At 40.5% G+C, this 13,629-nt stretch overlaps 1 protein-coding gene across 2 annotated transcripts in view; it reads right to left on the bottom strand.

The window, feature by feature from the left end:
- Positions 1–5,868: 5,868 nt before the first annotated feature.
- LOC139660855 (mitogen-activated protein kinase kinase kinase kinase 4-like) overlaps positions 5,869–13,629 on the bottom strand; it is a 66,060-nt gene continuing 58,299 nt past the window's right edge. For both annotated transcript variants that reach the window (XM_071539114.1, XM_071539112.1), the window contains exon 33: positions 5,869–13,487. In XM_071539114.1, coding sequence (XP_071395215.1) covers positions 13,404–13,487 — 84 coding nt within the window. In that variant the 3' untranslated portion in view covers positions 5,869–13,403. The remainder of the gene's footprint in view (positions 13,488–13,629) is intronic.

Raw genomic sequence — 13,629 nt, 5'->3', positions numbered from 1 at the left:
CCAACCGTGGCCCACCGGCTGAATAGAGCGTCATGAAGGCATGCCAGGCTTGCACAGATGAACACCCCCCCTCCTCCTCCCATACCCCCCCCCCCCCCCCACCACCCACTCAGCTTTGGCTGGTATGCCTTGTGTTGCCTCACCCCGCAGACTATATAATTGACACACTTTTTTTTTCACTTCCACCCTTTTAAAATCTAAACGGATGTAACAGATTTTTTCATCCACTGTGACAGTTTAGAGTTGGGATTGTGGAAGGGTTTGCATACTGGACGACCACACACACACACACACACACACACACAGAGACTCACACACACACAAACAGGTAGAGACACAAGCAGAAAGATAGATAAGAAGAAAGATTATACTAAGTTAAGACTTTGGGCTTGGCACTGATAGACAAATAGATAGATAGATAGATAGATAGATAGATAGATAGATAGATAGATAGATAGATAGATAGATAGAGTTAACTAGGTTAAGACTGTGGCCCTGGTACACAGACACATGACACAGCATATAAATTTAGCTTGGGTCTAAAGACTCGCTCTAGACAGATCATCACAGCTGTCCTCTTCTTTCTGACTGCAAACTCATTCACCACACTCACTCCAACATTACTTCAGTTCTTTCATATTTCCTGCAGGCATTAACTGCTGACAGTAACATGCAGTATGAGGAACTCAGGAACCTACAGCAACTGAATAGCAGCAATTGACAAGCGGATTGCCTTTACTTGGTCTTTTTCTTTACTGTTTCTCGAAGGTCTGAGTGCCAAACAAAACAAGTATCTTTAACTGCAGAGAGCTATGTATAAACCATGACACATAACCTTCCTCTCTTGAATTTCCACCCTCACCAAACTTTGTTGCTTGCAATTTGGTCTGCATTTATACAAAGACAAAGCAAAAAATCTGCAACCAACAATATGCAACCCGGATCTAATTTCCCTCCTGTTTACCCTGCACTGAAACGGTCACAATGTGGATCATAGTTCATAATTCTGGTGTTTATATTCTCTTCTTCATCCAGCCATCATTTAGTGAAACAGGTGTGCCAGGAGTGCCATAACCTGTGCCACCAGGACCTGTCACAAACCCCAGGTGACTGACAAAGAAGTCACCGACCCTCGGCTTGTTTGGCTCTACAGAGCTTCAACCCGAACGTTCCTCTCCTTACCTGTCTGGCCTTTTCCCAGCAGGATAAAAAAAAACACAAAACAACAACAACAGACGTACTGATCCAACAAGAAGTGTGAATGATCCAAATGCTGAATGCAAAAAAACGCTGAGTGACTGTGTGACTGCCAGTCACGGCTTGGTGGCCGGGACGCTCCCTGCTCTAGGCGGGCTGACACACACACACAGACACACGCACACACACACACACACACAGCTAGGGGAGTGTGTGTGTGTGTGTTGGGGGGGTGGGGGGGGGGTGGAATGGGGTTAGGGGGAATCTGAGGCAGGAATGGGAAGAGGGCAGGAGGGGTTGGGGTTGGGGGGGTACTGAAGGGGCAAATGTAGAGCCGAGCAGCGAAGAGGAGAATGTGGTAACTCTGAAATGCCCCCTCACCCCTTTCCCCAAGCACAACTAATGCACAATTACGGCACAATTCACCCTATTCATACTGTGGCGGCCATATTTGTGGGGAACACTATGACTGCAAATCAGATATAAACAATGGCAAACTAGTCTTTGGACAAAATTGTAAAATACACACTGGAATTGTCCTTGGCTCCAAGTCAAAGGCAACTCCATTTTTCTGTGTTGTTTTAGCAAAGACTTGCTGACACCAGTTAACATAACCAGTTAACAGCTAACATTTGGACCACCTGTCCAAATGTTAGCTAATGTCAGCTAGTTTATGTTGCTAGCATTAACAACCAGGTGTAAGTCTTGTTGACTTTCAGCATTTAGAGTCTCAGTAATATACTAACATGTCGTGTGGCGCTACTTTAACAGGCAAATTGTTTATGCTAGCTGTGTCTGGCTAACACGAGCAAATAGGTGACTTAAAGGATAAGTTTGGCGATTTTGGGCCTATAATTTGTCTCTTACATACCTGTAGAACTTGTAGTATTGGCTCCAGAGTCAGCTGTCCGCTAGCCTCTTGCTGCTAACAATGAGTCCAAAAGGGGTTGGTCAAAATATCTCCAAAAAAGACAGTCTGTGAAAACAATATGGCAACCAACCGACGTATTTCTATCCACAGCCCTGAAAGCAGCAGCACCGCACTGTGTGGATAGTGGATAGTCTTCCCCAGAGCCATCTTCCCATCCACATAACTAGATCACAGCGCCAGTTAGGCACTTTCACCCCACAGCAGTCTGTGCAGAGAAAAATAGTTCTGTGGTTTCCTGATTCGTGAAAGTGTTCGTAATGGCAGAACTGTGTCATGAAATCAGAGCTAATTTTAATTTACCTACTTTCCAACTTTTCTGTACTCTCAACTCCCCTTTGGAATTTGACAAACCCCATTTGGACTCATTGTTAGCAGCAAGAGGCCTAGCTAACCCTTGGCTCACTGTTTCAACCGACAGCTGAGCTGACTCTGGAGCCAATACTGTCTGTGGGTCCAAGTACTACAGGTATGTAAGAGACAAATTATAGTCCAAAATGGCTTACTTATCCTTTAAGCCAGTTAAAACAGATGTTGTTAAAACTAGTTGTCGGCTACAACTTACAGTTAGACCTTGTTTGTTTGGAGATGAAATAACATTAACAAGATGAAGTAACTGACTGCTAACATTAGCTATTGACATGCGAACCGCTGTGAGCAGGTCTTAGCAGGTCTTAGCTTCAATATCCTATACCCTTCAAGTGAGTTGCTGCAGCCTCTCATTTGGGTAATTTGACCTCCAGCTCTGCCCATCTCTTCATCTCTATTCTAGTCTAATCATGGTTTCACTCTTGCCAGCAGTTACACAATTCAATATTCAATCAAAAACAATAAAAACCTTCCCAAACGGGGCTCCCTGGGATCAAATCTGAACAACTGGGGTGTCCACAACATGAACCCCTGCCATCTCTCTCCCACCTTTTCATCCCGTCTTGTCATCTTTCTCTCTCACTTCCTATCTAATGAAGCAGAATTGCCTCAGGAGAGAATCTGTTAAGAATCTGCCCCCTTTCAAATGCTTCAAAGGTGGCTGTGATGCGTTTGGCTGCACAGCTGATGACCTAACTTCATCCGAGAGTATGAGACAGGAGGCCAGGAAACCTACGACTGGTGCCAGTCAGTCTTCAGGGGATACATGAGACCTCCGGTAACCAGGGATATGAGAGAGAGAGAGAGAGAGAGAGAGAGAGAAAGAGAGAGAGAGATGAGAGAAATTACATTTATGACCAATTTTGCACCTGAATGACTGTGAAAGTGAAAGCAACTGTAGACCTATGAGAACATACTGTGGGTCTGCGTGACTGGGTTAATTTCTAAGGAAATCCACATTTGTAAGACCTGTAAAATATATTAAATATAATTCTTATATTTATTTACTTTGTTTAACTGTGTTACTTTGTTTAACTGTATTCAGAGATACATTTAGATAATAACATTTAGGAACTTTTAAGGCATTTGCAGGCCTGCAGTCTATATTTTTTCTTTTAAAATGAGAGTTTGTTCCAATAAATAACCATAAAGTTGAATTGGTGAGTGTGTTATTGTAAGGATAGCATAAGCTGAGATTTGATCCTATGTTGTCTACATGAAACTGTTGGGTTGGGGGTGATATGTGTGTGTGTGTGTGTGTGTGTGTGCATGTGAGAGAGAGAGACAGACATGCTGTACTATTGTTGAAGCATATAGGTAAAAGGCCTTGCAAAATGATTGATTCTATCTTAATTATATGTGTATAATATATCTGTATTTCTTCCACAAATGTGACGTGTGTGTATCTGTGTGCACATACATACATAAAAGTGTGTTCTTGCAGTGGTCTATATTTGAGTATTTGCTTCTCTGGTGAACTGTGGAGTCAGCTGAGACGGGGTTAGTGTTGGTTGTGTGTGTGTGTGTGTGTGTGTGTGTGTCTGAGGGGGGTTGAAATATAAGACAACATTCTTTTACTTCCTGGTTCACCTCCTGTCCTCGGCTTCTTTAGAAACACTTGGGACACTTTGAGACAGTCAGGAAGCGTTTTACTGCTCACTATTTAGCAGCCACTACACAGGTGATACACTGGTCAATGGGGAAATAATGAATGAAGATAACTGACATGCCTATAAGCCCACCTCCATAAGGCTTAAGGCTTCAGAATGTTCATTCTGGTCATATTCATAACCTAATGACTGTGCCATGAAAGCAGATATTTTCACATCTTTGTCTCTTGCTGGAATCACTTTCTGTGTCTTCTCTTTGCTTGCTGTGTTTAAAAACCTTAATGTGTCTCCCATTCTGTATTAATCTGTCTTTTGAATTGTGTTTGTGTGGGTTGCCATGGAATTTCTCCTCGGAGATAATACATTCTCACTAAACCTCATTAGCAGCCTGTCATTGTCTATTTTCTGTTATTATGTTCTCACAGCTAGATAGGGGTATAAAAATAAAACATCTTTGGTTCGTTGCGATTGAGATGTCAAACAGCCCACAGGATCATTGCCTAACCCAAGTAACAACAAAGTATCAAGTTCGATAATAACACACAGACAGTCAGCTCAAGACATTTCTTTTAGGTGTTCTGCCTCCATGAGGAAGATGAGGCTCATTAGGGGTTGACATAGTTTTGATGAATTACACATTAATCTGAACTTTGTGAAATGTTTCTATGTAGATTTGGAAATGTTCTTTAAGTGATAAAAAAGCGGTTCTAGTGATGTTGTTGATATGATATTGGACGGTCAGATCTGCAGCCATGGCACCAAGACTTCTGACATGGTTACTGCACTTTAATGAGAGAATCCATATAAAGCAGACACTCTTATTATTATCTTATCTTTGTGTAACTGAAGAACATTTTGGAACATCCAGTGGTTGATGTCCTTCTATGCATTTGATTAGTGAGTTGACAGGATCCAGATTAAAGGACAAAGAGATGTAAAGTTGTGTATCATCTGCGTAACTGTGACAACATATAAGATGTTGAATGGCAGATCCAAGAAGCAGCATGTACAGATTGAATAACAGTGGTCCCAGAATTGACCCTTGTGGGACTCCTTTCACTTTTTAAGTAAGAGTTAACAGGAGATGGAGAAATTTCAACCTCTCAGATAAGAGGCAAACCAATTTAGAACTGACCCAGACAGGCCGACCCAGCTTTCCAGTCTTTCGGATGAATATGTTGTGATCCATTGTAAGGCTGTGCTCAGGTCCAGCAGTACTAGAACTGAGAGCCAGTTAGCGTCTGCATTGGCTCAAAGGTACTGTGGTTGGCACAGAAACCAGACTGGAATAAGGTATGAAGATTTTTGTGAGTTAGTCATGTAACTGTTTATAGACAACCTTTTCGATAATTTTACTATGTATGCAGCTTTCATTTTCAATTTTCGTCTTCTCATCGTTTATATTGCTAGCATGGTAGTCGGCAACTTCTCAGCTGTCTTGAATGGATTATTAGCCTCGAAAGACAAAAACAGAGTGGATAGTGGCGTCATAGGAAAACCAAAATGGCAAATATTTTTGTTGCCGGTCTCACAAGAGCGACAACATCTTTGTCACAATGATGGATACTGTATCTTGAACAGACAAAGATGTGATTCAATGTGTTTTAGATGTGCAGGAAGCTACAAAGAAAGTTCATTTCGACTGGAGGTTTCTGATGAATCAGTGGATTGAACTGAAGTCGTGGGCAGACAGAAAGTCCACAATGAGGAAAATCAGCATGATATTTTTAAGCAACCAGTGACACGGCACACCGCTCTGTTCGACATATTTATTGTTCTCTCACCGTCTTTCGTCTCTTTACATGAAAACACCAGTTAGTGTGTCTGTTCAGTCTGTTCAGTCATCATCTCAAAGCAGGAAGGGTACAGTATATGACGCATCACACATAGGTCCAGTGCAAAAATAAAACAAAAGAACACAATTATCTTCTTTGCAAAAAAAAAAAGTACATTGCAGGAATGAAATAGTGACAGGGAATATATATATTTTAGGTATTCATCTATATAGTATTTGGCCTTTTATAATCTCTTTTTAATTTTCAACTTATAGGAACACAGTTGTCCTGTGTGTCTACATTGCAAGCAACATCTCTACACTGCAAGTAGATTCATTTTCTCAGAGTTGAGCGACTGATATAGAATAGCCTACAGTAAATTGATAGTAGTTGCGAGTTGTTGGTGCAAGCTCAAGTTTTGGGCAGTATTGCTCATACCAATCTAATACGACTACATGTCCTGTCTATTGCTGCAACACCATTGTGAGCGATGTGGATGAAACGCTGGATATTCAAACCTAAGAAGGCTACTCACATCTAATGGCACTGTACTATTCCTCTCCTCTACCTCATTTCCTCTAATCATCATCCTCACCGTGACCATCATCATCAATAAAGCCCCAATCCAACATTGCAAACTGAAACACTGCAGCCCCATCACTGGCTTTTTTTGCATTTTGAATGACTGATGAGTATTTTTTCACTCTCATATTGACTGAATTTGTTATTTCTCAGCTATGAGTTTTACATGCATTTAGAAGGACTATAAAAAGCTTATGTTCAATTTTCACTCTTGTCAAACACCTGAATGTGAACATCCCTACACGTTAAATGGATTTTTTTAATAGAAATTGTGGATTAGGGCTTTAAAGCTACTTTCATGTTCTTCCAATCCGCCCACACCTGACTCTAGCCACCAACTACCTCCTACATCTTTCAGTCCCTCGCACACTTCTACTGCATCCTTGTTTGCTAAACACACCTCTTCTCCAACCACTTCATTCCCTCCTACGCATCACCCTCCCACACTCACACACACACACACACCTCTCCTGAGAACTGCACAGTTCAGCCACAGACCTTTGCTCATACACAGGCTGAAAAATAACAGTTTAAACAGATAGAATATAGCAAACCGTACATTTGCAGCTTGATAATTGGCATTTTGCTGCATCGTGCTTCAACCTGCCTCACAAAACAAGTGAGAAACCAGGGCTGGGTCAGCTCTTTGATCCTTTGGCTGCTTCAGTTTCACTTCAGTCAATTCTGGAAGTGAGTTTTCTTTAAGCAACTATGATTCAAGCCATGAAAACTGGTCCAACTACTTCTGAGCCATGCTGAAGCGTGAACCATGCTGTGTTCATATACCTTGTTGTTCAAGACTCTTCTTATTATTCTTAAGTTGATGATTCATGCAAAAGTATTTGATGCCATGCAGATGGGTAATATTATGTTTCGCACAAAGTGAGATTGACATCTGATGGACAGTATTACGATTTTAATCACAGAATACTTTTGTATTGTTGAATAATATAATAGCTTTTCTTTGTTGTGTTAATTTTCAACAAAACTAACTGTTTAGATTGGGACAACGCATCCTGTATTGTGCTGTCCATCCAAATTGCCTCATGTATCACAGCTGTCACTCTCAGCACATCCGATCTGATATAGAAAAATTATCTCCCACTCTCGCCCCCAAACAATCCCTTGACAATAACACAAATAAAACTCCTCCTGAATTGACTGAAGGGTCCCTCAACAGGGCTGGGGGTGGATGGAGAGACAGAACAGAGAGAGAGAGAGAGAGAGATGCAAATGGAGAGAACTTGCTACAGAGAGAACGAGAGGTGGGGAATAGAGAGCCGGGGGAAAGGTGAGAGATGATGGAGAGAGCAAGAAAGAGACGCAGATGATGAGAAGCAGTGAGCAGAGACGTGTTGACAAAGTGAGAGAACGGGAGCTGGTGAGAGAGAGAGAGCTGGAGAGAGATGTGAGTCACCGGGAGCCTGAAACAGAATCTATCATCATCCTAACCAGTCTAAGGTGTAGGCGGAAGTGCACTGATCTCTCCGGAACTCTCAAACTGCTTCTCTCTCTCTCTAATTAGTGATGCGGCTACAGAAAATGTGCAGCACAGGGACGCGAAGCGCAGCAGAAGCCAGTTCATTTTTCTTATTAATAACCCGCTGGACCATCTTCACTGTATCTCTGACTGTTGCCCAGATACGGGCCAAGCATCGGCTCACAAACTTGGCAAACAAAGCGACTATGGATGAAGAAGAGATGCAGCCAGATAAATCACACATCACATTGGAGAAGACTGTGAGACTGATCAGCTAGTTTCTAACCTGTTATTTGAAGCAGGATGAAGGAGAATGCAGCAAACATATTAACCATTGATATGTTGTTAAATGTCAAAAATACAACCTGTGCACTGAGCTCTAACTCTATAAGAATTGTCGATGCTAACCTGTGTGTTCCAGATTCAATACAACCATTTCTTTCCTTGTGATAATTACTGTTCACTGCATAGACCAAATATCATTCATTACAAGAGCCAATTCAAAAATTGGCCAAAATCCAACTATGACTCTTTTGATCAAATCTGTCAACATAATATAATTGCATAACACTGATACATCAGTGTTCAAACAGATACATCATTGCTTTAAAATAACCAAACTGTAAAGAGATTCATACAACTCAACTGGGACGGGAGCAAGGATTCAATCACATGGATCCACCAGAGAGCAAACTAGTGAGAGAACTAGTTTCTACTGGTCATTAGGTGTTAAGTGTTTGTGCTTACTAGCCAACTGATGTCGGCGGCCGGATATTTATGACAAACAGAATGTGTTGGACAGTGGAGTGCAGCAAAGACAGGCAGGCAGGCTGGCTAGTTGCTGTGCATTATTCCTATTACTGTAAGCCACGGCTGACCAGATGCTAGAACCACAGAGGAGAGAGCTGTGCTTAGCTCAGGGCCAGCTTTGATCCAGTCTGCTTTCTTGCCTGGACTCAGATGGTCAGGGTCTTGTAGAACCCGGCCAACCCCGGCTGGGCCGCCGCTGGGCCCGCCACCGTTCAGAACCTGGCCAGACCGGGCCCAAGCTGGCCGCAAGCTACCACAATATAACGCGCGTTGTCTACAGAGCTCACATATACTTCTGACTATGTTTAGAAAAATGTTTCAAAATGTATTTGTACATGTACAGTCATATTTTGGATACTTGCAGATGCTGTCAACAGTGCAATGAATGTCATCTTTGTGTAGAGATAAATTTTTTTGCCCAATTTTGTATATTTTGATTCATATCTCAAAACATAAAATGTATGCAAGTGTGAAATGTAGGTCTGTGCAGTATGGGGTATCTTGTGGAAAGTGTCCATGCAGATATAAGGTGACACTTTTTGTGCAGCTAGACAAGCCTGTATATTATCCTAGCCATGTTATATAGCAATTCTGCATCTGTTTGTCCATGTCAGCTAGCAGCTCTGTGTGTGTTAGCCCATGTTAGCTAGCACTTCTGTAAGCCTGTCCATGTTAGCTTACAGTTCTGTACATTCGCTTACTGTAGCCATGTTAGCTAGCTAGCTGGTCAGTTGCATCTCAGGGACGAATACTGTCTCTTCCATTGAAACAAAGAGGATTTTTTGGTAACAACATAACAATAACATCATAGTCATGTTCAAAAAGTTCATTTTCCAGTTCAAAATATTCTTACAGAGCCAGCTGCAATATTTCTCAAGACCATAAAAAATCCTAAAGGTTAACATATCACTGATAATAAAACATTTATCGCCATTTTGGTAGCAAAACAATTCAAGAATAAAAACAATTTAAAGGATAACATAACAGAAAATATGGCAAAAGTAATGCTATCAGCAAAATAAAAAAAAATAAAAAATACAAATAAAAAATAAAAAGGATGATGAATACTGATATCATGAAAACTGGATCAGAAATTAATTGACAAATTGCGAATTCACATTTGAAGGTAAAAAACAATTATTTTTCCACTTTTACCAAACCTAACAATGTCTACAAAAAGTATATATGTAGGCTATTTCAGCAACATTAAATATATTTTGTTGTGATTTAGCCAAACACATCAGACCTGGGAGGCTAGCTTACGCAGGCTTCCATGGTCTGATGTGTTGGGCTAGTTGCTATTTAGTCATATATCATAGTATACCTTTAACACTGTAAGGTTAGCAATATAGATGATTTTATAGAGAAATGTCTCAAAAAATCTACATTAGTTACAAACTTTTTAAAGAGCTAATCTGCCCTAAAACATTATTCAAATGTGTTATTTCTAGCATTTTGGCCAGATTAGTCTAGATTTGTGAAGTATCCCACAGCTAGAATCAAGCAAACCAAGATATCAAAGCCTTGGTTCTTTGGTTTCTTGCTTTAGACAAGAGTTCATCATGTAGACAATGATAGAAATGTCAAGAAACACAGGGCTAATATTATAAATTCTGTGATCTCCATTTTAATATTGATTATAGAATGGCTTTAACCATGCAACATAACCTTTCCAATTTTTCAGCCCAGCTCATTATATCTCTTCAGACCCAAACTTATTTAAAAGTACTCTTTTTTTTTTGGAGACCCACCATAAACAGGTGTGCGACCCATGTTGGGTAGTTCAACTCCTGATCTAAAACCAAAGTTAGATAGTAATCTCTTTAATACTGACAACAGAATGGCTTTAAATGTTTCCAACTTTGAGCCATAAAAAGCATTTCAAAGTAGCCTATATTACAGAAAACATGTACAGGGTGGCCATTGTGCAAAGGGCCTGATTATACACATAAAGAGAAAATCCACCAGAAAACAGAGTTCACAAGATAAATTCTATGATCTTGGACATTGTGAACATGAACCGGACTCTCAACAGGTCAGGGTTTTGGTTGGTTTGTGGCTTGTTCATGTTCATAAACACTGAACATAATAAGATCATGGAAATAACATGTACGTATGAACACTGTTTTGTGGTGGAGTTTCACATTAACAAGCCCGTAATTCTGTACACATACATAAAGATGGCCTGTGGATTATAAAATATCTATAAAACAGTGCAACGTATGAGATTATATACACCCTCTAAGCTGTACAGGAAAGCATATAGCCTATTACTGTGGGGCTATAGTTGTTTTGTTTCTATATTTGTGTACATCCTCTATACTGTACATAACAAAACTGTAGTTCCTACAGTAAAATAAGGTCCTTATTAAAGAGTAATAACATAGTGAAATTACGTGGTCCAAGTCTGGACTGTGAATGCTCAAATAGGGGTCTACAAGTACTGTTGTTATACAATATGCCTAACTAACTTTAATGCAAAATATGCAATGGAACTTTTCTGCTGTAAGTATATCAAGAGCAAATTGTTGCTTAGTTAGTTTTCTGATTCCAGGCTAAGCAGAAAGAGAATTGGACTTATTGGGAATACTATGATCTTAGAAATAATCTAAAGGAAGTTAGAACTATGTGTTCAAGTTAGGACAGTGTCTTCTATATCGCCACATCTACGCACTGAAATAAACATTTGGCCTTATTGTAAGGTGTGCATCAACGCATTAATTACAAAAAAAATATCTGAAGGAATCTATGACGTCAAGGGTGTTACCTTTAACACATTGTCACCCTGAAGCAGAAAACAACAAAGACTGGTTTTGGCAGCAGTTCTGGGATCAGCTCCCCCTGAATCCTTCCAAAGAAAAAAACTGAGGTGCAGGAAAATATTTCAATCAATAACAAAAATACTTTGATAGTGCATAATATAATACCTTCTAATAATACTCAATGGTAATCAACAAAATAAGGATTCAATGTAATAATGGAATAATATGTTTTTGGATTTGGAGTTATGATTATAGAAACAAGTAACACAACTAAAGGCCTTAATAAATACACAACATCTTATAGGTACTGGAGATAGACAACCTGCCTTGATGGGGATGGGGATTGATTACTGGGAGAAGTCATTGTGGATAAAATAGTGACTATAATTAAGAAATATAGCACAAAAATGCTTAAGCACATGGTTATTGGTATTGCCTCAAAATTTTGCACAAGGAGCAATTCCTAATTCAAGTTTTCAATCCAAATCTTAATACATAACCATGGCTAAGATATATGATGGTTAAAAAACATAAAACTTGCCCTTTTTGGTCCACCTGATATTGAGATCAAAATTTGGAATGATACATCTTAGAATCTTTTCTCTCTGTGTAACATAACATAGTCAATTAGATTGGAATACCAATTTATTCAGAATAATTTTGGGACTGATTTTAATCTTCCAATGGCCCACATTTGGGCCCCAACCCAGTCTTTGAAAACCAGTGTCACAGATGATGTCCATGGAATGAATGGGGGTCATGAATGACTTCTGCTATTCCAGTTTTCATTCCTTTTTTCCAGATGCTGCTTGTTTGTAGTCGAGCCATAAACAGTTGAACACCACACAGAGAATAATTGATCCAAACATTACTCCGCTGATCTGTGCTGGGGGAAATTATGATCCAGATATAATAACTTGGTGTCACCGGTTCAAAAGAGAGCATTTGATCCAATAAAACACCAATTGGGTTGCGGGTCCAGGCATTGATAAAACGATGAGCGAATGGATCCAGATCAGCTGAGTAATCGATACAAGCTGGAGCCGCTGAGGAGGGAGTCGTTAAATCAACCAGGAGTAACTGATCCAGGCAAGATGAGCTGAACACAGAGCAGGTTTGATCACCAGCTGAACAGAGTGTTGATAGATGAGACAAGAGGAACGGATCCTGGTATATGAGGATTGGAGTTTTGAAGCCAGATATTGAGCGTTAACCTAGACTTCACCACACGATCAACTGAATCAAGCCATCAAATCTGCTTCCAGACATGTTTTGATGAAGCAGGACTTTTGCTGGAGGCACAAAATGAGTCTAGATTTCCACTAAGTTGGCGCAGTGACAGTGAGGAAACAGCCTGAATCCTGATGGGAGAGAGACACCGCACACAGCTCCAGGTAACCATGGTGTTCAGGCACGTGACAGCCATCGCTGCAACAAGCTCTCTGTGTGCTTTTTCAGACATTGCTAGTTCAAAACAGAGCTGTACTTCTAAACACTGGCAGTGGATGCAGGTACTGTGGACTCTGGTGTATTAAAATGTATAAAGCTAGACATATCCTCACAATCGCTGAGTTATAGATCCAAACATTTTTGATCCAGTTGAAGGAGTCGTGGGTCTGGGCTTCACTACATAAGGATGGAGTCGTGGATTCAGGCAGGTTTGCTGAAGCCGGACTCATCTCCATTTGATCAATTGAATTGTGGACCCGTGCGTATTTACATGAACCGAGATGAATGGAAGTAGACAAGACTGTAGACAGAGTAATGGATTCAGGAATGTGTTGTTAATGCTTGTATGATGTCTTCCACCCCCGGAGATCAATGGCAAAACCGATCGGGATAAATGGATCCAGACACCACCAGTTGATCCCAGAGTAACAGATCCAGGCATCACCAGTTGAACAGCGAGTTCTGTCCGAGAGTCATGAAGTAAATCTGACTGCTGCCTCCCGACTGCACTGAAGCAAAGAAGACCTGCAGAGGGAGATTCAGTTTTAGGAATTACAATAAATGTTCACAATATATCACGATAGATTAAACTACACAGAGAAGTACAAGTATGTGATGTGAATAACGTAATCTTTGAATGAAAATAGGGCACTATGTGTTGGAGGTG

Source organism: Centroberyx affinis, unplaced genomic scaffold, assembly GCF_046629955.1.
Source record: "Centroberyx affinis isolate AG114_WGS23_722 - 3 ecotype Tasmania unplaced genomic scaffold, CSIRO-AGI_Caff_v1 ptg003397l_1, whole genome shotgun sequence".
NCBI classification, from domain to species: Eukaryota; Metazoa; Chordata; class Actinopteri; order Beryciformes; family Berycidae; genus Centroberyx; species Centroberyx affinis.
The sequence above is the reverse complement of the archived record's forward strand: the minus strand, read 5'-3'. Positions and strand labels throughout refer to the sequence as shown.